This window comes from Zophobas morio, unplaced genomic scaffold, assembly GCF_036711695.1.
Source record: "Zophobas morio isolate AGI-343-1 ecotype UQ-CSIRO unplaced genomic scaffold, CSIRO_AGI_Zmor_V1 ptg000194l, whole genome shotgun sequence".
Classification (NCBI taxonomy): Eukaryota; Metazoa; Arthropoda; class Insecta; order Coleoptera; family Tenebrionidae; genus Zophobas; species Zophobas morio.
This window is the reverse complement of record NW_026972298.1, coordinates 246,124-272,851: the sequence shown is the minus strand read 5'-3', so window position 1 is coordinate 272,851 and position 26,728 is coordinate 246,124. Positions and strand designations below refer to the sequence as shown.

General features: G+C 32.0%; 4 protein-coding genes across 4 annotated transcripts; 1 reads left to right on the top strand and 3 right to left on the bottom strand.

Moving 5' to 3' along the window:
* Positions 1-162: 162 nt before the first annotated feature.
* LOC135145879 (uncharacterized) lies at positions 163-2,197 on the top strand. Its single transcript, XM_064078011.1, has 6 exons — positions 163-182; positions 289-384; positions 468-593; positions 673-789; positions 1,576-1,697; positions 1,996-2,197. Exons 2-6 carry the CDS (start codon positions 309-311, stop codon positions 2,098-2,100), a joined length of 546 nt encoding a protein of 181 aa, XP_063934081.1. The 5' UTR covers positions 163-182; positions 289-308; the 3' UTR covers positions 2,101-2,197.
* An 866-nt stretch (positions 2,198-3,063) lies between these two features.
* On the bottom strand, positions 3,064-4,190 carry LOC135145868 (uncharacterized). Its single transcript, XM_064077997.1, has 6 exons — positions 4,109-4,190; positions 3,960-4,012; positions 3,832-3,896; positions 3,666-3,779; positions 3,243-3,420; positions 3,064-3,184 (listed from the first exon to the last, which is right to left on the bottom strand). Exons 1-6 carry the CDS (start codon positions 4,187-4,189, stop codon positions 3,064-3,066), a joined length of 612 nt encoding a protein of 203 aa, XP_063934067.1. The 5' UTR covers position 4,190.
* A 6,791-nt stretch (positions 4,191-10,981) lies between these two features.
* LOC135145867 (uncharacterized) lies at positions 10,982-12,603 on the bottom strand. Its single transcript, XM_064077996.1, has 9 exons — positions 12,585-12,603; positions 12,454-12,529; positions 12,239-12,353; positions 11,651-11,935; positions 11,546-11,588; positions 11,407-11,484; positions 11,282-11,343; positions 11,138-11,208; positions 10,982-11,064 (listed from the first exon to the last, which is right to left on the bottom strand). Exons 1-8 carry the CDS (start codon positions 12,601-12,603, stop codon positions 11,170-11,172), a joined length of 717 nt encoding a protein of 238 aa, XP_063934066.1. The 3' UTR covers positions 10,982-11,064; positions 11,138-11,169.
* Positions 12,604-14,308: 1,705 nt separating this feature from the next.
* On the bottom strand, positions 14,309-18,341 carry LOC135145847 (26S proteasome non-ATPase regulatory subunit 2-like). The gene is made up of 25 exons (XM_064077981.1): positions 18,255-18,341; positions 18,132-18,188; positions 17,901-18,062; positions 17,720-17,847; positions 17,597-17,663; positions 17,481-17,544; positions 17,322-17,427; positions 17,208-17,263; positions 17,047-17,152; positions 16,840-16,987; positions 16,703-16,779; positions 16,541-16,650; positions 16,429-16,485; positions 16,324-16,373; positions 16,136-16,263; positions 15,891-16,078; positions 15,770-15,840; positions 15,618-15,708; positions 15,377-15,559; positions 15,209-15,324; positions 15,113-15,155; positions 14,957-15,051; positions 14,776-14,902; positions 14,477-14,710; positions 14,309-14,421 (listed from the first exon to the last, which is right to left on the bottom strand). The coding sequence occupies exons 1-25, from the start codon at positions 18,318-18,320 to the stop codon at positions 14,354-14,356; spliced, it is 2,598 nt and encodes an 865-aa protein (XP_063934051.1). The 5' UTR covers positions 18,321-18,341; the 3' UTR covers positions 14,309-14,353.
* Positions 18,342-26,728: the final 8,387 nt, after the last annotated feature.

The following is a 26,728-nucleotide window of genomic DNA, read 5'->3' as shown; positions in this document are numbered from 1 at the left end:
CCTACAGAGCCCTTACATTTGTTTATATTGCTTGGCATTCCAGGTGGGTCTTTCTACTCTGGCGCGAGCCTATTTTTTTTTCTAGTGCACTTAATACCTATTGCAATTTTCTTATCTTACTTTTATCTAATATTTTTTCCTAAAAATAACTTGACTGTATACTTATTTTCTCATCAGTATTTGTGTGTCTCTTTAAAACTTTTTAATAACAAATTATCGAGAGCTTTTTATTTATAAAATATTAATAAGATTATTATCTAACCCTGGATTTTTATTGTCTACTCTAAGGTTTTATAAACATAATTAAAATGACGGATGAATACGCGGAAGCTTTCAAAAAGGAAGCAGATGATCCTAGTATGCAAGCTTATCTCCGAAGTTTGGGTCGGTATTTATAGGGAATATAATTGTTATATGACCATTGCTAAACTATCTGAGTTCTTTGTACTAAAATTATTTTACTTCAGGTCTAGATCCTGACTACGTTCCACCTTCAGATGATCCTCGGCGTGTGGTCGTGAAATCTTTATCCATCGTCTTTAAGGAGCATGGGCCTTCTGCCGTAATTGATTTTAACACTGATTACGATGGAAAGTTAAATATTATATAGAACTTTTTAAAGAAACCTTTTCATTGGCAATAGGACTTATAATTGTGAATTTATAATAGGAACGGAGAAAACTGTTATCAAGCATAAGGAGCCTCTTATTATAAAGGAGGGTACAGAGTTTAAGATGTTGGTCGAGTTTCGTGTACAACATCAAATCGTGCACGGCTTTAAAATACACAGTAACAATAATTATATATATATATATAGCAATTCACTACTTTTAAGCCAAACTCCAAAAATTTTAAAATAGCGCCATTTTTACTAAATTTTATCTTGCTTGAGTAAACATATAACTTTTTTTCTTAAAAAATATATTTAATTTTTATGATCACGTTTATACTGTTATCATTGTCTCCAATATTATAGGCTTTTGTAAAAAAAAAATTTTAACCAGAAGAACTTTGACTAACTATACTAAAGAGTAGTGTTTCCTTTAAACACAGATTGTTTTTTGTTTTCTTAAAAGGCGTACTTGGCTTTTCTTTTTACAACTGCAGTTCTCTTTATAAATTAAGTCAATTTTTACGATACAATTAGAAAAAGTGGGACTGTTAAGAAACTTTGTCTCCCCTTTACTTTTTACGAAAAGAATTTTATTTTTTTCTATCTTTAGCCTTTCACTTTATTTTCACTGTAAACATAATTTTTCAGGGGTAAACTTTTAATCTTTGCTATAACAGCTATAACTTTATTAATCTCGCTGGCGTTAAGGGTTAAATATTTTTTGGACACAAAAAATTTTTCTGCATTCAACAAGTTTGATTCATTTTCAAAGGAAACTTAAAAAATAAGGAAGTTTTTAGCGTTCCTATAATAGAAAAGAGTGTCTCACTCGAGGATCAGCCTGTTTTTGTTTTACTTATACTCGATACTGCCACCCTCTACCTTCATAAATCTTCACATGAAAACTTGCGTGGAATTTATTTTTCTCTTTTTTTAAACCTTTCTGTCCGATCTTTTTTTAGGCACTGTAAAAAAGATGGGCGCGTCTATTGTTGATGAGACTGTGATGTTGGGCTCCTACCCTCCATCTAATAACTTCAAGACCGTTACAATTCAGGACTACCAACCAGCCCCCTCCGGAACCGTATGTTTCTCAATTTTTTTCTACGATCCTTCATTCTTACTTATAAAATAGAATTCATCAATAAATTTTATAAAGTTTTTAAAGTTTTTATTATTGCTCTTAAATTTATTTAAATTCTTTTTAAATTAATTTGTTTGTAAAGATTATAGCCATTAAAAAGTTTATAAATTAGTTATTTTTTTAATCAAAATTTTACTATAGAGTGCTCCCTTTTTTATAAGGCTGATTTCATAGAAATTTTTTAATCTATTAATAAATAAAACTGTTTTAATTTATTATTTGGTTACCCGCATTCCAGCTTGGGCGAGGAGAGTATATGTCCCATATGAAGTTTTTGGATGATACTAAGAAGCTCTACCTCGACATTGAATATAAAATCAAAATCTCCAAAGATTGGAAGTGAAAGTCCTTTAGAGCTTTCGTAGTGTAAAAACGCGCTACTCTAAAACGGCTTTCTTGCGGAACATTTGTATTGTATCTGTTTTTAGAAGATCAATAAAATACTTCCTTATTATAATAAGTTCTATTATTTTTTACCTATATTTCGTATTATGCAAAAACTTAGTTAAAGTTGTTTAGCAATTGATTTTTTTTTTGCATTACTCAAACATTAGTAGTAATGCGTAGGAAACGCTTAATAATAATGGTTAAATCTTTTAATAAATAAAATTAATGACTAATGCTCAGCATTATTAATAACAAAACTTTGAAGCATAATTGAAATTATATAAAAAGTATAACGCCGGAGCCTCTGTAGTACTTGAAAACTACTTCCGTTTAAAAGCAAACTTTTGTTAAAAAAAAAATTTAACTATTTTCAGATAGTTCGCTTTAACTTTTAATAAGAAAATAAGTTTCTGGTGCGAATCTTATTTACTTTTGGTTGAAAAAATTTTCAATAAAAAAACTCAACACGTTATTATAGTAACCTCAACGACATTGCACCATAAATTAAAAAAATTATTGTTTTATTTTATAATATCGTAGCAGTATTAAAAAAAACCTACACAGAAGCACACCAGCTAGAGGTGGCAGTTACGTTTCATAGAAGAGTTGATTGCTTCTTCGACGATTTGCTGGTCCAGATTTCTGAACGGTTAATACAGAGAGTAAATGATGAGGTTCCTTTCTTTTAATATCACACCAAAGTTTAAATGTTTGGTTGGGAAAAAAATTATTGAAGAAAAAAAGTACAAAGTTTAAAAATTGCATTATAAATTTTATAAAAAAATTTATTTGTTTGTAAATCAATAATTATTTGCTGGTGGTATAAAATGAAATATTAATAAAGCTAATTTATAAGCTTGTTTATAGCGGCATTAACATCTTGTGAATTTTCCGGAAGGAACAGTAAAAAAAAAGACACTTACAAATATTTTGGTATATTAATAAAAAGTTTGGGATCCGTATCGATAACGGAGCATTCATACTGGTAAGAAATATCGCCTTTCGGATCCACAACGAGATCTTTTTTGTTATTGGAGTTTCTACGGGATAAAAAATTTGAATATATCCACGCAACTTCTTACAGCTAATTTTTTTTACTTTTCTTCTCTTATAAGAGTTATTATGACGGAGACGTCCTTGCTAGTAGCGGCTACTAAAAACTTTCGGATCTTCAATATTTTATCTTCAAGCCGAAAGAAGGGGAGTTGTGAAGGGAGTGGGTCTTTCGATTTCTTATAATCCGCAAGAACGAGTTGACACGATGCCTCATTCCAATCTTATAGTAGACAGTTATAAAATTAATCATATCAAATAAAATTTAATAATAAATACTGCGCTCACGCAGGTAACTAAATTTCATTTAGCAACTCGACAAGCTTTTAATAAAACCGCAGTTATCATTTAACCGCTATATTAATTTATTATTTGCTACTGTGGAGTTTTTAATAATGAATTTACTACATGAAACTAGCTTTGCCATAGATTTTGTTAAGTAAAAAAAAAATTTAACAAAAAATTAACCATCGAAGAGTGCGCAAGCTTTGGTCATACCGAGTTCTTCAACGATAGAAACATAAAGTTGATAGATGGCCTCCACGTCTAACTCGTCCCCAAGTTGGACCTCCTTAATAATCTCTGCAATCAGCAATGATTGTTAACTTTTTAAAGAAATTTCAAAAAAAAATACGCAGAATTTGGGTTTTCATAAGAACTTGAGTCAGAAGCTCACAATAAAGAGCAAGTGGATCGTCGCTAGTAAAAAAAAATTGTGTGAAACTTTCTTCAACGTGAAGCTCATCTCTCAAAAACTCTAACCTTTCAAATACACGAGAAAAAACTTCTTGTAAAACCGAGAAAAAGTTTTCGTTCTATTATTTATTTAAAGCTAAATGTGGGTGACAAGTCGTTAATATTTATTATCTCCTACTAAACGCTCTGCAGTGCTTTTTCTTATAAATACGCACCCGTTTTATAGAAACGTTATTGATAGTAACTTTCATGTTGTTTTGAGGAGAATGAAGCAACGAATAAAGAGCTTTCTGCATCCTAACGGGATCGTTGGAATACAGGTCCAATGGGCAAAAGCGACTAACTAAAATACATCAAAAAAAAGGTAAGAATTCCAATAAGCCTCTACTATAATCCATTAAAAAAACGCAAATTACTTTTTAAAAAAATTTAAATTTGGTAAAATGCCTTAAATGTTCAGTAATAAGTAAACGCGACCACCAGAATTACGAGAGTAACAAATTACACATAACGCAGCGATATTGCACAAATTTAAAAAATTAAGACGAGCTAAAAATCAAAAACCAGAAACCTAATTTTTTTTAAAAACAAAATAATCTTTTTATTAATTTTTCAGAACTTTTTAGCATTACACGTGAATTTTTATTATAAAATATACTATTTTAGTAAAACTCTGAACTTCTACACAAACACGAATTTTAGTTAAAATGTTTCGAAGGTGCGCCGAAGAATCACTACAAAATAACTAGCTGTGCTTATCATCACTTAATAACCTTAATTTTACAAAATTAGCTAGTAAATTAATAAATCTACTTGCGCTACGCAATTGTTAAAATCCTTGGTAAAAAAGATCAAGTTACCTTTTGCAAATTCTACTAGATTATATAAATTAAAAATTTTAAAGCTTTAAAAAATAATTGTACATGTACTTAGTAGAGTTAAACTCTCCGCTAATAAATAAAAATTATCTAATTAGTTGTGGAAGTAGTAAAAATATAAATAAATAAATAAATAATTAAAGTTTGTTATACTTTCGTTTATTACTCCCGCTTTGAATTTAGTTATTTGGTGCATGCAAAAGCGGCACATCGTTTGCTTTATTCTCTTGTGCTTTTCATTTATAAAAGGCGAGTTCGGAAGAAATCCCCACTTCGGCTAAAAACAAAAAGAAATGAAACTTTTTAAAAGATAATTATAATAATAAAAGAAAAAAGTATACAGATCTGCATAACAAAAAAATATAATTAAAATAGTATAAAATATTGTTTATAAGAAAAGTCTATAATTATAATTAATATTAATAATTAGTATAAATGTATATAAATAATTTTAAATAATATTTAAATTTATTTATTATTTTTTTTAAATCTACAATTATTATAATTTTATGTTTTATATATTTATAATATATTTTTTTAATTCTGATAATTATACTATTATTTTATTTAATTTATTATATATAATTTTTATATATAATAATTATTTTGTTTAATATTTTTTAATTTAATTTATTATTTTTATAATAATTTTCTTTATTTAAAGCTCCTATTAATTATAAACATTATATCTATATATAAACAAACTTCTTATATTAAACTATTCCATCAACGATGAGAAAATTTAATATTAATTAAGTTAGTGGTAGTAATAAATTACACTGCAAAACTACAGAATGCTTAAAAAAAATATATATATAAAGTGTTAGCATTGCTGCGGTGTAAAAACCTTAAGCTCAACAGAAATATGAAAATTAGATTGGAAAAAATTATTTCTGGAAAAACAAAAAAGATCGCGCATCAGCAAGCAAAAAGATTCTTCAAAGTCCAATTCCATGCCACAACGTTCTTTTGGCCTCACCGGTTGGATCTAAAAGAATTTTTTGCAAGCGACAAGTAATTTAAATTCGAAGTTGTAACAATTAATTTAATTATTAACATTCAGAATAAAAGAGTTTAGGGATCAATCATTTAAAACTTTGCTTAATTATTTAATAATGTTATTTTATAAAAATAGTTTTATTACCATAAAAAAGGATAATTTACTTTTCAAAAATCTTAAGGCAAACTTTTAATTACTACGTGATAAAAAGGGGATAGGAGATAAAAAGTTTTTGTTTACAGCTTTTTTAAAAGTAATACAAAGAAAAATCAAGACCAAAGAGTTGACATTTTGAAGAAAAAGTCGATCCACCTTAACTAAAGTCTAAATCAAAAAAAAATTTATATATTTTTGATAAGCAAAGTGAGTGAAAGAATAAACTCGGCCTGTAAAATTCTTGTAGAAAATATGATTTAACAAAAGATTATTTGTTATTATTATAAATAGCTATAAATATGAGTATAGTAAGCACCGTCTTAACAGTATAATTTTTTAATATAGGAGCCATCAGTAACTCAGTAAAGTAATAATTAGCCAGTACTGGAATTTTTGGCTTTGAAGTGTTGCGTTTACTAATCCTTAAAACTTTGCCTTTATAAATATTATTTTCTCCTATATAACTTAAAGTTACATTAGCTCCACCTTAGAAGTAATAAAAATAATATTAACAATGTTAATATTGTCATTAGTATAAAAAAATTTAAAAATCATGTACTAATATTAGTTATAATCAACCTTCATCTCTGTATGCCCAGTCCACGGCTTTTGAGTCAAGGTTAAAAAAATTGGTTTCCATTAATAATTATATAGAAATAACTTTACTTAAAATAAAATGTGCTTTATTCTTAACAAATGAAAACAGAATCGTTATTATTCTAACTAAATAACAGTTACTTCGGTTTCACTCACTCCGCCAGCAGATATAATATAATAGATTTGCCCCTATGTACACAAAGGTGACTTCCAAATTTCTAAACTGAGTAAATGTCATTATATTTGTGTATCTTTCTTCTTTTGCTCGTTAGTATATTTTATACTTTTATATGCTTTTACTTAACGTTTACGCCTTAAAAAAAAGTTTCTTAAAATAATTAAGAATTCCATATTAGTTGTTTAACTTACTAAATTTTATTGTCACCATAATCAAAATATAAATAAGAGTAAAGCTATGACTACTTTGTACAACTGCAGAAGAGAATTTTAAGTTAGAAACACTATCAGTAGTTCCTGAAATTAATAAGTTAGACTTTTATTAAGTAAACAGCCGGATAGGAAGGATCGTAGTCGAAGCAAATTAATCCCCAAAAAAGATTATCAAAAAAATGTCAAGATTGAAAATTGTGAAATATGTTGAAAGTCTTGAAAGTTGAATTAATGCTAGGCAAGTTAAATAAGTGAAGACTTGATTTTTCAACCGATGCAAGTGAGATTATGTATCGTTAGAAAGTTTAAATTTAATAGCACTTAAAGAAATATAGCACATCGGGCTGCGAAGGTTAGCTAAGGATTGACGTGCTACTTATTTAGTTAAGTTAACGATGATAAGAATTAAAACATAGAAGCTTGTTGAGTTGTGTAATAGTTGATATAGAGAGTAACAGGTTGAATAAGTAACGCAGATCCTAAATTCGTTCGCTGGGATCCTGCGTATACTTATCAGATGACAAGGACATAACAGTTTACTCTCTAAAACAGTATAAGCATATAGCCAAGGCGATTAGCTGGCGATCGGTAATGAAATGGCAGTCATTTCCTATAAAAAACTTCCCTTTTAACGTATTGATTGGGTTTTTAAAATTTGCAGTGCCTTCCATTATTCTTTTTTACAAATATTTTTAGTTAACCGCTAAGTCGTGTACAAGTAAAAGCTTTCTTAGGTTTTCTTTTTAAATTTAATGTAGAACTTTCTTATTCCAAGTATATTAACAATAATAAAACAGTTGTAGTAAATTGCTCGTCGCTATGTTACTAAGTCAGCCTCTTGACCAAAACAGCCGAATTACTGTATTGTAGATTAAATTTAATGTTCTTATTGTATATAATTGTTTAAAAACTGTGAGGTGTTATATAAATTGTATTAGAAAGAATATCAACTTTAATTCTGGCCTTTTTTTGACGGGTGCATAACTAACACTACGAATTCATAATATTTTAAAAAAAATGTGCAAAAAATACTATTTAACCAAAAAATTTTAAATTATTGCAAATTACAGTTCGTTCTTGTAAAGTTAGTAGAGGATATAAAGTTCTCAGCAATCAGTGAAGTATCATATAGGGCGGTAGACTTTAATAAAAAAACGGTAAATTTCACGGAACTGGCTTACTTGAGTCACTCAGTAGCCAGCAGGCTCTTATTACGTACACCAAATACTCGCGACCAAAACATTTCTTAGCTCTATTAGAGGAGAAATATAACTAAGTTTATAGGTATATTTTATTAAATTCTATTAATTGTTTTTTAAAAATATAATGGTATTAAACTAAACTATTTTATAAATGTAACGTTATTATCACTTTGCTATCACGTATTTATTGATGTATACTATGTAGCAGTGATAAAGCGCACCCGTTCTTCTCATTTGATAGCGTAAAGAATCGTTAGGGAAGTTATAGTCTCCGCACCCTCAATTACTAGAAGAGAGAGTAGATTAAGCGGTAATGGATTACTAATCACGCCTGTAGTAAGCCTGTGCTATATAATTAAAAAACAGCAATGCGTGGATATTGACTAGTGTTTTTTTTACGCCAAACAGCGGAGTCCGGTTTCGATATACTTCCGCTGTTGCTCAGTGCCTCAAGGTAAGCTATCGTTCAAAATTGTTTCAATGTTTTGCATTTTTTTCATTTAATATAGAATAACTTTTTAATAACGTAATGTATTACTTTGAAATTTATACACAGTAAACTTATATGTCCTAGCTACACTTTAGTAATACTTGATCTTAAATTGGTTTAATATTCGGAAAGATATTAGCTTGTAAAGTTGAAAGATTATAGAAATAATTTTGCACGTAGAAAAAATTTAGTTTAATAAACGAGGTTTTAATAATTAGTTTAGCTTCTTTTGCCAGAATCACTGCTTGTATCCTCTTTGGCATACTGGCGATCGAACTCTAGAATCGATTCGGTGTTATATTTTACCATTCTGATGGTACACGTGTCCGAAGCTCATTCCAAGTTAGCAGGAGCTGATTAGTATGATTCCAACTTTCTCTTCAAGATCCCCCATGCATGCTCAATGAGATTGAGATCAGGAGATTGCGGAGTCCAGTCTGCATTTGGGACGACTGTAATTGGGGCTATGAGAGCACAGATAGTGCAGTGTGACATGGAGCATTAAACTGCTGAAAAACCGCTTCAAGACCAAGGCCATACCAATCGCATGTTCTGGGTAGGTCAATCTTATTAATGCCTAGATACGTGCTGCGGTGAGGCTTCCTGACACTTTTATCAATCCTACCCCCTTAGTTGTTATACAGGACCAAATCATAATCGATCCTCCCCTATGTTTATACGTTTGCATCCCCTGGCGTTCAAGTATTCGACAATCGCCAGATCGCTTCCAATACCACCTGATACCATCTGAACCATATCGATTGATCCTGGTCTTGTCCGAAACAATTACTTTTTTCCAAGTCAAAAATGGACCAATTTTCGTACTTCTTCGCAAACTCGAATCTTAATCGCTTGTGACGGTCTGTTAAAGTGGGTTTAATTACCTTTTTTTTTCGCACGGAGAAAAGCAGAATGAAATGCTCTCGATACGGTCGATCTTGAAACTGGTCTACCTAATGTTTTGTTTCCGGGATTTTTGAAGCTTTCTGTGCAGATTCAGTTGCGCCCCACGTCACTTGTCGTACAAGTCAAATTACATCCAAGTTTTCCAACTTCTTTGGACGTCCAAGTTCATTGCAAGGTCGATTTGGATCATAATGAGCTTTGATCCGGGATACTGTGACCTTACTAACACCACATTCACGAGCGATCTCAGTATGAGGCTCTTTAAGTAAGCAATCCTTTAAAGTCACTCAAACGCATAAAAAACCCTCCTATGATGATGATCATGAAACTTTCGTATAAAGATTGAAACAATTTTGCACGGGGGGTCACGTGCAGTATCGTATCAGTTGATACTTGAATTTTAAATAGCGATAAAGACTTAAGAAAGCAAATCCTCTAATACAAACTACATTAAATAGATCTCAATCTAAACTTACATATATATCAGGGATCCATATAACCAATTAATAAAGCGTTATAGAATTTTTACGAAAAAATTTACAACAGTAACAATTTTGAAAGATAATGTTATGGTACTTCTTTATATTAACAGGTTAAGAGAGGGGTGCCGAATATAAACTAATTTTTAATGATCTTTTTTTAAAATTTAAGGAATTAACACTAAAGGCATCAGTATTTACTATTTTGACTTGACAACAAATTTAATGGAGTGCTTTTTATTATAGATTACTTTACTTACTTATTTTAGGGCAAATAACTGTTACGAATAAATTATTATAGTTAAAGAGTATTTAAAAAGAATTATAGAACTTAATGCCTATCTTGTTTACTTCAAAATAGCAGTATTATATATAATAAAAAAATGCATAAGTAGTTTTAGTAATACTTTTAAATATTTAAATCCTAGTTAGATGCTATAAGATATTGTCCCTCAAAAGAGCTATAATTCCAGCCTATAACTCTAATTTCTGTTATCCCAAACATTTTTTCATATAAGACTGCCCAAAAAAAAGGCGGTTTTCTAAGTCTTTCTCTGTACAATTATAAGTAAAAGCCTTAACAGGGGTAAATGTTGACTTTAAACTATGGTTAAGAGAAAAGCAATATTTTATGACTCTTCTCAGAGGCGGGCTCTCACATACACCTATTCTATTAATTTTAAATATCGCTTAACCTGTTCTTATATATAAGTTAATAGAGCTTATTAACTCTACTGCCCGGAAAGAATATGTTAGACAGCAACAATTTATATTTTAAGTTTAATTGTTAAAAGGTACTGCCTCAGATGGTCTTTTTTTTTGGTAATTCTAAATAGTCAAATAATATACTAATTGAAAGAATCAGGGCGGTAGTGCAGCCTCCTAAAGAGCAGATCACGAAAAGATATAAGATTTTTCCTTATTAAGTTTTTGGCTTTATTTTTTTTTAAATTTTATTTGTGTTTAAAAAGATTTTATTAATTCACTTACAGAAAAGATTTCGCACTTATCCTGTTTATAATAAGCCTACTAAGAGGAACAAGTAAAAAGTGGAGATCCTAAACCCTTTAGTTCTAATAAAAATAAGTGTTTTAAAAAAGATAAACACTAAAGTAAAAAGTGCATCTAAATAAATTGCTAAACAACCTTTAGTCCTTATATCTAAACTTTGTCTACAACTAATCCGATTCAAAGTGGTCTAGTTTAAACACAGGTGCCTGTAAAGAAAATGAATATATAAACTTTTTATAACTGAATAATTACAATAATAAAATATATTAACAATCCAACCGCGCGAGGGACGTCTTCGATTTTCTGTCCTCGTGTTCTTTTCTGATTGGTTATGATGTTTCCTTTCAGCCCCAACAGAAGAATAGTCAAGCGAGTTAAAGAAAAGCCAGAAAGCAACTTGCTACTTGTGTCCAGCTCCGCCGCTTCCCTTTGCTTTTCCCTCTTAAGACCGAGCTTCTGGCAAGCAGCAACAGACGGCTTTCCTTTTTTATATATATTTACTTATGAGCACTTCTCTAGTTAAAAGTAGTGCTCTTTTTATACCTTGAATGCCTGCATTTCGGAGCGTTTCTTTTAAAATGGCAATCTAGCTCAAGGGGAATAGTAGAATGCAAGTAACTAGGAAGTTTTTCTGTAGTATATAATAACTTGTTTTACTTGGGGCTCTTCCCTCAGCATCTTGTAAGGCGGCACGATCCCGCAAAGTCGTACATACTTTTTTAATTTTTGAATTCGTTGCTCTGCAGGCGTAGAAGACTTCCGTTTTTCGCTCGCATTCTTTTTATTAGAGCGTTTTCGACTTCTTCCCGCTGAAGCGCTATTGCTGTAAGAGTTGTCAGTAACAATAGTTTTCTTCTTTTCTGTAGCACTAAGAAGAGCTTCTGAAGTAGTAATATTATTTCCAGAACTTATATTACTGTTTTCAACTTCATCCTAAACATAAAATCCTTTAAAGGCGTAATAATATAAGAGCATTAAAAAATATTTATATTTATAATATACATATATTAAATATTCAATCAGGTTTTACTAGTAAAGCACAATCTACGCTACTTATTAGTCAATTTTTAGTTTTTAATAACAATAAAAGTTGTTTGCAACAAATTGAAAGTTTTATAAAAAAAACTGAGTTGAATAAAACATGATGACAAAGCGGTAATCAAAAGATTTTTTTTTTAATGGGCTCAAATCTATATAATTTTTATCTCTAGGAAGTTAATTATAAAGGCAGCTTACCAAGTATACGCGGACGAGTTGGCTAATAAACTCTTTACATGTTTGATCATCAAGAGTGAAAGTGGGAAGCGCTAAACTAGTTTCCAGTAGACGTCTTATTTGTTTTAGTGTAAATCTAAAATTTATAAAAGGTTTTCGATTAGATGCGTTGCGTTTATCTTATTATTAACAGACAACTTTGATATTAAGGCTGGAAGGTTATAAAAATAATATACTTTTCATAGTTTTTTTCTTTTTTTAACACCGAAAGAACAGCGCTTTTTAATATTTCTTTGTCCAATATTCCCTGACCTGAGTACAAAAGAGAAAGTAAGCGCTTCACTATATACCAAGTAGTAAGAAACACCCGAAATTTCTTGCGACATGGATAGACTTTTAAATCCGTTTATATTTTACTTTATAAAAGGATATGAACTTTGAGTTTGTTTAAATCAAATTCATAAAGTTAGCTGGTTAAGGCCTAACACCAGTTATTTGAAGCAAGCAAAGTTCAATAAATGTTAAACGTGACTATTAGTAAATAGCTTTTAGTAGAGCTCAACCGTGATAGATTCACGGCGCCCCCGTTATGTCTACAACTCTTGTGCTATTGTCGTAGGCTTTGTCGTGATTAATAAAAAAAGGGGTAAATGTTAAGAATACCAACCTTTTTAACAGCTGTTTTATAACATTTTGCCTTCTAAGGCTGTATCTATTTATGCAATACAATCATTTCGATAAGGAAAGTTCAGCTGCTATTAAACACATTATATCACGTACATTGTCCTGTCGAAACTGTCATGTACTGTTCTGATTTATACGTAACCAAAAAAAAACGGTCTTTTGCCTATTTTTATTAATACTAAAGCCCAGCATACCCCGTTCATTTGTAGTAAGTGCTATCTTAATTTCTTGTAAAAAAGTTTAGAAAGCGTTATTCTTGTTTATAGTAGCAGGCTATCTACTTCACAAAGTGCTTAAATTTTTTCATTCAGAACGAGTTCTCTCAGTAACTAAAAATCATCCCCATCTGTGAGAATTCTCACCGGCTAAGGAGTGAACGCCCACTCATGAGAAAAAGAAAAAGCATTTCTTGGTTAAAAAGGTTCGTTAGTAAGGCTCAGAGCGCCATCCGTAGATGGTCTACAAGGTTAATGCAGAAATAACTGGTCTTTGTTCTTGTTGTGGTATTAATTTTAAGGCTATCAAGTAGTGTGTATGTTCGGTAGCTTAGCTAACTACTATGTATACTTCTATTATAGTTTGTTATTAGCCAACTCTATATTTCTAACACCATCAATGCGGTTTTTGACCTTGATAGCCGTGTATTTTGGCCTTCACACCTGTAAATTCTAATAAAACGTTATTACAGCTCGAGTTTTAAAGTAATTTTCCGTACAAAGGCGTCCCCGAAGCTCTCATTAATATTTAATTTACTATTCTTGCTTTATATGGATGGTTGAGACATTGATTAAAGCAACTAATTCTCATAACGGGAACCTCACAAAAAAAAAATTACAAAATCACTAAAAACAATTTATAGAAGGGTGAGGAGCATTAGTGCCATGTATGGCAATTGTTTCTTAATTATTAAATTTAAGTTTGCATAGAAAGCTCAGTACTTTTAAAAAGAAATCAAAAAATTAAAGTTGTTAATAAAATTTTTTAACAAGAGTAAATTCCTGAATCGAAACAACACTATAAAACAACTCTACTGGTTTAATGGATATATTATGTATACTGATATCGGAAGCCCAGAAGACGATCCCCAAAGAAGAAGATGCAAAGTTTAAACAGGAAAAAGTTAAAGCTGCATAACATACGCCGTATAAACCAGGTGGTATGACGTGCGGTAGATCCGCCGATGAATTTACCTTGAGAAAAAGCTGCACTCCATCTACTTTTTTTTAACTTGATTAAGAAATCTCTAAAAATAGTTTGGTTATGGAATATGTTTACAGGGACAACTGCCACGGTATATGATATGAAAGTGAATGTTACTCATATTTACTGAGAACAAACGATAATGCCTTTAAACATTGCAATTTTTAAAGATAATACATGCATTTTTTTAATGACAAACAGACTTTGTTTTTAAAAAGATAAAATGACAATCTTTTAGTATGGGGCCGGTCATTATTGAATGGGCTCAAAATTTTTTTTTAAAATGACAAGTCCCTCAAGAATTGGCGAAAGTGGGATGTCTAAAGGCGGGAGTTTTACAAAAGATGCGACCTCAAAAGAAAAATAGAAACATACAGTCTTCGGTGGCCAACTCGGCGCGTTCGCCGTGCGAGAGAAGCACTGGAGTGGTATACGTTTGAAAGCCAGTGATCGTCTTCGGCTTGCCTGCTTGACCAACCACATCAACTGCCTGACCCACGCGGACAGGGACGGACAAGTGGTGCAGATTCTCGTCGAAAGTCACCAGCATGCGCGGGTGGATCGCCGGGGTGACGAGATAGAGCAAGTAGTGGGACTTGCTTAGCACAGCTACAGAGGAAGGCAGCGGTGACTGGGTGGGATAACGGTAAGGCGTCCAATAGAATACACGCAACTGGTCTTAGCATGTAGCATGACGAAGACAAGAGAGAGAAGAGCAGCTGTGCCCACGTGAGAGAGCTGTGTGCGGTCAGAATGGTACAGGGATATGCCCATGGTCCCCTTCCCTAAGTGCAGCAGCCCCTACCAAAAAAAGCTCATTTTGCAGCGCTTATTATACACATTGCATTATCCTGCCTGCGCAATTCGGGTCAGAAACAAGTTATCGGGGTCCTTATAGTAAAAGCTTGCCAGTTGGCGTAGCATTAAGGCCACGCGGGCATTATTCGTCCCTACGAAAGAAGCGTGAATGGCTGTCATTGGAAGCACACACTCCAACGATGGCACGTGTACCGCAGCCCACCATGCCGAGAGCAAATATCGAATTGTGGGCGACCTACCATAGAGAAGTTCTACGGGACGCAACAATAAGGAGAGGGCAGATCTCACCTCCCTATCGGTATCATGCGACAGCTTGCTGAGGATGTCCAGGACGGGAAGATAAGGGTTCGAGGCGCAGAGCAGGCCGAGGGCAAGGGGCACGGCGCGCCGTATACACTCCTCGCCTGGGAGTAGAGAATACGAACAGTAGAAAAAAACGTATAGCGTGCCGATTACCATATTGCAACAAATGGTTGAAGGCGCGGAGGGCCATGGCAGTGCCAATGTCCTCGCTTATCGCCACGAGGGCAATACCCAGCACGGAAATGGCCCGGTGAAGAGCCACCTCACTCTCTTCTTTTTCCTCCTCGTCACCGCAGTTTTGGAGTAGTTTTTGTATCTTCATAAGGTTTCCGGTGCCTTATAATAAACTCGGCTACCATATAGAATTTAAAAAACATCCACGACAGAGACTTACCAGTATAAGCGCATATACCAACCATTGTCGAAGCGGGCAAGAAGACCTTCGGCTCGACAATCATCATAGCTTCCCGTACTATTTCCGCCTCCTTATTAAAAGAAGGCCCAATGGCGCATCAAGAAATAGAAAAATATACAAGAGCAGTGCACCTCCTGGCGGCCGAGGTAGCAAAGGGCGAGGCCCAAGCCCAGGAAATGAACGAAAGGCTCCACCACGTCTCCTGTGAAGAGGTTAGAAGTCGAAGGATTCCATATAAAATAGGAAGGTGACCCGTTTCGAGCTCGGTCAGGATGGTAAGGAGCGCCTCAGTGACGCAAGCATTGGCCGTACCGACGCAAATCAGGCCGAGCGCCAACGCAGAAAGCCCTGGAATTTCCATGCTACTGGTGGGTGAAAGGCCGGGGAGTAGCAACTGCACAACATCGTCCCTGTTGGATCCCGCGTAAGCGATGCCAAGTCTGCATAGAGAAGGAAGCAGTGCGCAGAAATATACTATTCTATAGAAATCAAAGAACCCGAGAATAGAGCCGATCCTCGTCTTATCGCTTTTGTGCTCAACATAGTCACTGAGAATAGCACGTGCGGGATCGCACTCGATGCGGATATTGGACGAGGTAATTCCGCAAGCCAGAAGCGCCCCCGCCTATATTCATAAGGGATAAAAAATAGTTTACAATCACTACATTAATTTTTTTTAATATACCTTAACATTGTCGTCATTGGAGTACAAAAACTTATCTATCTGTGTAAGTCCTAGTAATAGGCAGCGCGTGATTTGGTCACGTGGGAAAATATAGGACAGCCGTACCTTTTTCGACGTCCCAGAGCAAAATAAGACCGAGTGAGGCGGCGGCACTGAGCATCGCTGCAACAGTACGAAATCGATATATACCAAAAAGGAGGGAAAGAGCAAGGAATACCATCCTCCTTGTTCTTATAAAGCCACTTGACACTGTCGACAGTCATGAGCTTGTCCTGCCCGAATGCGCAATTCACAAGCGCATTCACAAACGTCGAGGCCAAGTTTTGCCTGTTGACATTCGCGCTGAGATGCGTACGGTGAGGGCAGGGTAGACGAGGACCTCGCCGAGTCGATGCTGCTTCCGAACGGGCGGGAAGTCTCCAGGTGCGTCTTGTAGATGTCTTCAGGCGTTTTGGGCTGAGAGAAGAGCAGTCAGGAAGAGAGAATGGCCGAGTGGGCACACAAAAGTAGAAAGACCTCGAGAACGTCGAGATCGCTGGCGAGGTAGAGAAAGTCTTCGCTTAAGCGCGAGTTGGTGATCACTTCATATAAGTTTTCATCTTCTTCGACACTTTCGAGGTAAATCTGCTGTCGTGCAAGTAAAAAGCACATCTGAAGCTTAATTCTGGGAAATTAATTTTATCAACTAAAAAAAAGAAAGCTGCTAGTAAGGAAGAAGGGAACGTGTATTCTTTTTCAGAATTAAACAATTCGGTACAAAGGTTGCGATCGTTAAGGCGAATGGCAATACGAAGAGCTTCGAGGCTCCGACCAAACTTTTTATAAATCTCTAAATAAAATTGAAAGTGATGCAGGAGAAACCAAATCCAAAGTAGCGAGCATACGCAAGGCTGTGTGTAACAGATTTCTGTCTTCAGGATCAGGAACGTAATTAACACAACTGTGAGAAAATATATATATAAAATATACTTTTTAAAAAAAACGGAAGAAAAATCAACCTCGTAAGATAGAGACAAACACGTGCGTGTTGATCTTCTTGAACAAATTTTTCAAGGAGTGATAGCTGTCCAAGCTCCATTAATAAGTCGCAGGCTTCCGCTTCCGCTATAAAATGACTTAAAAGTTACCGTTAAATAAAAATAAAGCAACTAACATGCCATTATGTGCCATATTATAGGGAACAATCTCTTCAGCTAAGGAAATCAGCGACTCAAGGGGAAGCTACAAGTGAATATGTATTAAAATGAGTATAAAATTGAGCAGAAATACAAACTGTGGTAGAAGTTTTATCTTCTTTATCTTTACTCAAATAAGCTTCTATAATTTCAGCTGAAAGATGCCTAAGAGAAGTTATTCTATGAAATGGTTAACTAATTAAATTTTAATAAAGGTAAACCTGACGTATTCGTGTCCCCAAAAGTCCAAAGAAGTCCCTTGAGCGCCAAGAAGTCGAAATTTTAACGTTTCAAGTTTTTTGTTATCGAAAGCCATGGCCAGCACGGAAAGTACATCGGCAAAGAGGCTCTGCGTAAAGTTACCTGAATAAGCTTAACGTTTCAGTAAGGAGTAAATACAACTTTATTTTCCTCCGAAGTTTTTTCGTATGAACTTTTCAGTATATCATAATGAGGACGTAAAAATTTCAAAGGTTGGGGGACGGAAGTCATGGAACTCGTTGAGGAACGAATAATACTACAAAGGCTTTCTAAGGCTGGCTTGTGAAGACTTACGTCAGCTTCCTTGAGCAAAAATTATATTAATATCTTCTGTAGAGTTGGCATTATTCCATTATAATTAGTAATAGTTACTTGAAGGCGTTCTACAAGAAGCTCCAAATCCTCTTTAAGTTGACGATCTTCTCCAGTCTAAGGCAAAAAAAGAAGCGACTTCAGAGACAATTTAGCTAAAAAATAATCATAAAATGAAGTTACTAATTCACTAGTTACTGGTTTGCTTTGAGAACTATCTTCACTTTTTTTCGAAGAGCCAGGAACCATTTTTTAGTTATCCTTTTTCACCTTAAGTAACTAGACAGCGCCTTAGAAGACAAGAGTTCAAGTATCAGTTTAATAAAAGGGTTATTGCACGCTCATTGCTCAGAACCCTTAATTAGTAGTAGGTATAGTTTTGTAACTCTTAAAGCTTATCTATTAATAAAAATTTTACATACAAATTTCTTTAAGAAACATACTTTTATATTAAATAACTTTAAATTTATTAAAATTTAAAATAATGTAGGAGATCATCATTTTAATAGGAAGAACTCTACTGCAATTCTTAGAATTTGCAGAAAAACGTTATCAAGGAGTATATAGTAAGATAAACTTATTACCAAGCCTGACATCACAAACTTACTTAAAAAAGACAAAATAGGGAAGCTCAGTAAAGTTAATATGTAAAAAAATCTTTTTTCACCTTAAGACTTTGATAATAAAAAGTAGTAGCAGTCTTCCAGATCTTACACATTGTTATAGTGCATGCCTGGAACCTTTTGAACCTAGAAATCAACCTTTCTTGCTCAACCATAATACAAAAGCGCTGCAGCCATCAGTTACCTAATATTACATGAACGCAGGTTCATATCAAGAAAAATCTGTCAACTGCTTCAAATTAAGCAATATTGATAGGGAAAGTTAGTTAAAGTTTAGCTCTAAATTGTCTGGAAAAAGTCAGGTTCAATGCTTCATAGGCCTATTGAATAATCAACTAAACAGAAAGCTTACACAAATTTAATCGAAAATTAAGTGTGTTTGATGTTTAATCCCTCTTATTATTACTAACAGAATAATTTTGCTATAATAGTTTTTTACTACGACAATAAGCTATTGCTAATTCCCCAACGAGCTATGCAAATTCAGCTTGGTCCTATTTCTATACTTCACATATTAACCGAGAGCGTTTTCACTTCTCACACCAACCTGAATGCGCCCTACATTATTTAAAAGGTTAAACTGAGCTACTAGTGTCAACACACAGTTCTGGTTGATGAGTACGTTTAAAACACTATAACCCCATTTCAACGGCGGCCTAAGATATTTAGGGTAACTACAATTTCATAATTAATATAGCTCCTTTCTATATATGTTTTAAAATTAAGGACTACATTAGCACCGAACCTATCAATCACTAATTTTGTTTCGCAATAATAGCTTTAATAATCGGTTTGTTGCATTGTATTTTTTAAAGTTTCTTGGAAGGTTTAATAATGTCAAAAGTGGGATGCCTCATGCATAAGGCTTTTTTTGACGTGAGGGTAAACTTTTTCTACCACAATTAAACGAATTTCTCTGCTATTCTACAAGGGCCCTAATAAGATCAGTCCGGAGGAGCTTCTATATTTGCCAGTGGTTAACAAATAGCATTTCTTTTGCAACAACTTATTTTGGATTCTCGCCATATATATATAAAGTTATTACAAATGCATAAATTTACGTGCAACCAAGAGTATGAGAATGATTATAAAGACGACATGCGCGTTTTGAGAGAGATCTAATAAAATGACCTAAGATGCAATTACATCGCGTGATAATTTTAATGATTATACACAAAAATACACCCTCTAGTTAAATTTTTCTTTATAAGCATTGAGCACACACCCCAATTTAAAAAATTTAAAAAAAGGCACATATAACCGTAACAGGTGGGAGGCATTTGTAGACATTCATGTCCAAACCCCTTTTGATAAAGGGGAACACTCAATAAGGGTTTACAAGTTTATTAAACAAAGCGAATTATACTAATTAATAAAAAATTTTATTTTTAATAGTTAGCAACCCTCCTTGCATTATTATTTGCTTATTTGTTCAATTGTTTATAATAATAGTACATAGTAATTACGCCATGACGTGAGGGGAATTATTTTATACGGATTTGAGCAAAAGAAATTTTGGATGCACAGCGAAAAAATTAGACACAGAACAGTTAACTTCAAAACAACATGGCTCTTTACCTTTATGTTTATTGGTTTTATCAACTTGCTTTCTCCAGCCCTGTAGGCGCCATATTAACCGAAAGAACTACGTGTAGTGAAGCACGTATAGCACAATTAACTTTATTATTTATTGTTTATTATTAATACCAATCTCATGTTTCAATAAAGTTCTGGATTCTTAGAACCCTCAATGAGAGTCTCTACAAGCTCGCGAGTGTCGATATTGCTTAAAAAAAGCATCGCTCGGTAGCGGTTACACAGCGATTGGTTGGTATACATGAAAATACACCGAATAGTTGATTAGCCAACATTATTATTTTTTTGTTTATTGTTACTATTATTATTTATTATTTGTTATTCTTATTATTATTAATATCATTGATATCATATTACAAACTCTATATTATAAATATTTTTAAATTAACATATAAATTGGTATCGTTTTTTATTATTATTCACTTTATATAATAAAAATAGAAATGAACATAATATAAATAATAAACTGCAAAAAAAGTTCAAAGTAACCAAAAATCTAATCATTTTATACTTATATTTTATGTAGTATTATCATAATATTTATTATTACCTTTCATATTTAATATCATCAATATTCTCATAAAATAAAAATCTTTAAGAAAATTTATAAAAAATAATTAACCATGATCTTCTCCAAAGGCACTCACGCTTTACTTTTCTTGGTCGCTTTAAGAATCAGTAATCCATTTTAAATGATCTAAAAAGATTTTTATATTAAAAAAAATTTAAAAAAAATAAATTAATCAAATAAATAAACAAAAAATTAAAGAATTAGAATTATATTATTATATAAAGTAAAAATAAATTAAAATTAAATAATAAATATGTAAAAAAAATACAAAATTTTAATAGTTTAGACTAAATTTCAAAAAAATGCTTTACTATAAGCTAAAAATTTAGATTGTATAAATTCCATACTGACTGCGATCTTGCAAATTTCTATTAATTCCACGCATTGCTTCTCTTATGTTTACTTAAATACTATAATTTTGGATAGCGAAATGCAGCGACGCCTCTGCTACCTTTCAGTAATAAAATTTATTAAAAAAAGAAAAACTTCAGTAAATCTCTAAAAGATTTATAAAGATCTTAAAAGTAATTAATTTCAGTAAATCTCTACAAGATTTAATTAAAACCTTAAAGTTTTCTTTAAAAAAACTAATTAATAAATCTAAAGATTTATTTAGTTTTCAAAATTTTAATGTAAAAAATTAGTCAATCTCTAAAAACATTTGATATATAAACAGTTTTAATAAAAGGTAAGTTAATCTCTATAAAATAATTATATATTTCCCGTCTAAAAAAAGTCTCTTAATTAGTGCCTTTAAATTTTTTATTAAAAAATTAAACCTCATAATATTTAGTACAATCTTAATTATTAAATTGCAATCTATTGAGAATTATATTTGTTAAACAAAATTACTAAATTTAATAAATTAATTGAAAACTTATAAACAATGAAATAATTAAAATCTTACAAACCTATTAAAAAAGTAAATTTCTAAGAGTTATTATCTACTTCACGTTTAACAACAGTTTCTCAATTAATGCATAATTGTTTTTGTTAAACAAATTCAAAGATATAAAATCTATAAAAAAAACAAAAAGAAAAAGGATGAATTTCTGAAAAATTAAAAAAAATAGTAATTAGCTAAAATTTGTATGTAATTTAAATTCAATTAAAAGATTTTTAATATTTTATAAAAGTAACTAGCTTAATCTTTATAGCTTTAATTAAAATCTTTAAAAAAGTTTGAAAAAAAAAAATTCTAAAAATTTTAGGTAAAATTTGTCTAACAACAGTATTTTGAGAATTTTTAAAAGTTTAAATAAAACTTTAATAACTCATTAAAAAAAATTAAAACCTTTAAATTTAAATAATAACTGTAAAACTAAAAATAAATACCCTAAAAATTCAAATAGAATCCTCCCTGTCTACCTTGTTTATTGATTCTTCTGTCCTAAATCTGTATTAAAATTTTTTTTCACTGGCCTAGAAATTTACTGCCTTAAGAATATATAACCTCAAATGGTTAATAGGATATGTCAACTTTTATATAACTTTTTACCAAAACAAAATACGGTTATTTGCAACTGCATCGTACATCTGTTAAATAACTATTTAAAGCGTTGAGGCTCAAAAGTTATAGCCGTAAACTTTGTAAACAGTTGTTAATAAATTTTAATTTTTTTAAGTGAAACTTAGAAATTAGGTAAATAGTTTCCTTAATGAATTAGGTGTACTGCACTTTTCGAAACAATTATTGTACACTATAAGCTACACTTATCACTTACAGTTTTACTTAAACCCCTTTTAAGGTATAGTTTAAGCCTTCATTAACTGTTTAAAGTAAACCTTTAACTATTTTGTGTTTATTAGCCTTTTTAAAAAACCAACGACCAAGTTTGAAACCGAGTTTCTCTAGGCCGTTACGTATTACATTTTTATTTCTATATACTATTCATAAAATTAGAATATAACAGGCTATACAGAAGCCTTATTTTCCATAGGGCTGTTAGTATACAAATAATACTCTATATCAAGAAATATTAAATTTTCGGAAGTTATACTGCGTGATCAAAAACTTTTTATTCTGATTACACCTGCTAAATATAGATTCACTAGGCAAAACTAATTAAAGACAGGTCATCTAAAAAACCGATAATATAAGAGACTCAACTAGATTTAATAGCCGATAAAAGTAAAATAAAGTCGAGTAGTAAAAAATAATTAAAACAATGTGACTTTGTGGCGTGTAATAAAGATTACTATATAATTTCTACTCTACCAATAGAAAATTTAAAAAATAAAAAATGCTTCAAGTATATAAAACGGTTCACTTGTTGCAAATTCATTCTTACTAAAATTTTAAAATTGGGCTTATATATAAAATATATAAATAACTTGGATTATTTTAAGAGAGGAGGTAATATTAACTCTAAGTAAAATAGATACAGGATCTGACCCTAAAAATTAGAGTTAAGCATACAAAGATTGTTTTACCCTCACGGTTTAACTCAAACCCAGGCCAAAAGTTAAAAAATCAACTTTAAGAAAAAAAGACGAAAGTTAATATAGGGTCTCCTACAAAAATATACTTTTTAATTTTCGAACAACCTTCTTTAAACTGCCACAATTTATAAATCTAAAAAATTTTCTTAAGAATCTAAGGGGGCCTACGACGATGTCTAACAAAAAATTTAATTTTTTCTCCCTGAGGTAAAAAAGCTAAGACTTCAGTATTTCTTGACTCTTTTTATATAGATTGACTAAGTTGATAAAAGGACTCCTTTCAAGAGTTATTTCCATTAGCTTACAATAGTCAATACTCTCTGCTACTGTCCTGACCTGTTTATGAAAGGTAATATAATTAAAAACTATCTTACTAAGACAAAAAAGTCTGAAAGAGGTTGTCCAATTTTTTTAAGAGGATCTAAAACATTTAAAATAACTTGATTGTCATCTTCGGCTTTCTGTATTAAAATTTAGAAAATCTTCACCTAAAGCAATCCTTCATGATCTTCTAATCCAGTCGCAATACAAAGGCATATGGTCGTCCCGCCGCATTCAAAACTTCTAAGGAACCGCAGTGCCAGGTTTCCTCTAAGTATCAATGGGCGATTTCAACTACTGCTATAATGGGTTAATGCCCCAACGCATATTTGCTTGGGAAAAGTTAAGGTTTTTACAGACTCTGAGCCCTTACTTTTGTAAAAAAACCCTGCAATATATTTGGTCGAGCTGTAAATTAATTTTTACAAGTTCAATATAAGCGTGGGTGACACTGCCCATCAAGTAAGTTTTCTGATCTAAAAGAAAAACTGTGGGATCAAGAAAGTTTTATGCGTATAATATATCCTTTTCCTTTGAATTAAGAGCAGCGCTGACTATTTAGCGTCTTGACTGAGTCAATGTAACGCCCAAAAAACTTGAATGCAATGTTTCCTTGTGCAACCGGCTTGGAACGAAAACTTTATCAGGGTGTAAACACATTCGCTTAATAGGTGTTAAACCTTTTGTTTGTTAACCTGATTGTTTGAGGGCCTTTAAACCTTTAATAGTGTTGTCAAAAATATAATTGCTTAATTTAATTAGCTGAAGGTATGCTAGACTCTATAAACCGACTAACGGCGTTTACTAAGAGGAACAAGAAAAAATAGGAGAGCAACTTTACTGTATTAAAATGTGGAATTTACATACATGCACATGGTGATCATTACCTTAATAAAAACGCACTATGTTAAAATGCATTAATTAATAAGCAATTAAAGATACAAATATGTTAACTGCGTGATTTATTTTTAACGTGTACTAGAACGTTTTGAATTCTTTGCGACCTTCTCATTATTAAGCTTCTTTAGTACATTCTCTGGGCCCGTAAGAAGTTCAAAGCTATATTGTGCAGTAAGTTAATCCTCAGGGTTAACTTTGATATTAAAAAAATAAAGTTAACATAAACTTACGATAAAATCAATTCATTTGGCTTACTAGCTAAAGTAGTCCACTTTGTTTAACTTTAAGGTAATTAAGTGGCATCCTGGCATCCTACTTTTTACAAAGATGTATGTTGAAATTAGTCGCAACTCCAAAAGGAGTTGAAGTGGCAATTAATTTTAATAGATTTAGAGTCCAATGCTCTGTGAAAACACAAGTTCGATTCCCAGAGGCAGGCAAGCTCATAAATCAAGATCTAGAGGGCCTTAGGAAAGAGATGGTATCTTGTACCTCTGAGCTCGTTTAGGCCCCAAGTCCAAGTAGAAACTAGGATCTAGGGGATCTCAGCGAAAGGTAAGGGGCCCGACCCTTGGACTATCCTAGTTTAGAAACTTAAGGGTTTTGAACAACTTACCCGTCATTGGGTGTGAGGGGGGTATCTAACTTAAGTATCCTTCTAACGGGTTTTTCAATTGGGGCGCCTTCATTTGGTCTTGCGCTGAATTTCGACAATAAACAACTATTTAAACATAAAGCTGGATGTAACTCAATAACCATTCGCTTTAATAAAATTTTAAACTATGAAAAGGTCTAGTATATAAATAACGAAATTCGAGGAAGATGACAACTCCAAAATCGAAACGCACAAAGTCAAAAAGCTGTTAATTTTATTTTTTATAGAAGTTCATAGCATTATCTTCTTTACAAGTTTAATACAGTTATGTTTTTTAAGGCTCACTCTGTAATCCTTCAAAGATCCTTTAAAAAGGATGTTAACCAGGGTGCACCTCCCAAGGATAGCAGTTGGGGCTGGATCTAACAGCACGCATCGCTCAGGCGTATGTAAAGGGTTTAATATAGTTGCTTTTTGGAAAAATGATATACTGATAGACATGGAGATAAGAATACGTTGCATACTCAAAATTTTTGTTTGTTTCAGGCCCAAGTTTATAACTTAAACCGATTAACTACTAAAATAAACTGAGTAGATATTGGAATGTAGTAAAGTATAAAGGTAGTATGGTGTGTGTAAAAAAGTAAACTATTATTTGTTGCTCTATAATTATAGTCGAAATTTTTTTTATATAGACATTAAAAATATAAGCATATTAATAAAGGTTATTTAGACTTAAAACCTAGTGCGAACACAGAAAAAATCTATCGTTACTGTGCTGAAACCAACCTTCGCTAGGTGACAGTATAACCATGCAATCTTTTTGTAAGCCTAATATTCTAAATTCAAGATTTAAGCAACTGAACTCTTACAAAAAAAGTAATATATTATAGGTAGTTGTCATACTAATGTTTCTAATAAAATTTATGCTTTCTAAATATTTGTAAAAAGTTTAACTTTCTATATTTATAACTTTATAAAAAAATTTTTTTACAAATAATATGCCTCTTAGTAAAGATTTGCGCGATAAATATTCAAACCATTATGCTTTCTAAAAATAGTAAAAATCAGTGCTCGTAGTTAATAAAAATACAGTTAATTGTAATTGGTTTGTGATGACTTTGAAAGTTTTTTTTTAATACCAATAGTAAGCCGTTAATAATACAGTCCACAAGGTAAAATAACCGCTTCAAAAAAAGGCAAAAAACTCCAATTTTTAAGATTTGGTTAATAATTAAAAAATTAGGAGGGTGGGTTAATAAAAAAGTAGTTTTACCCAATCAGAGTACTGAAATTTAACGCAAATTCTAAAAAGTATGGTAAACAAAAATTACAGAGCTGGTTACAAACAGTATAAACGTCGCTGCTTCAAAACTGTTCATGTATCTCTTCCTGTTTTTTTTTTTTGGAGCTTGTAGTGATTCCCCCTAATTATTTTTGGGAGTAATGCGATTTTCAGACATATGCGATTTACCTTATAAAGACCCAAGCTATTTGGTTCCTTAACGGATTTTGGTAAAGTTCTAATTAATCAATAAAATTACTTGTCTTATTTTTAAAATTAGGTCTGATAAAATAGTTCAAACCTCTTGCAACCAAATATATGATT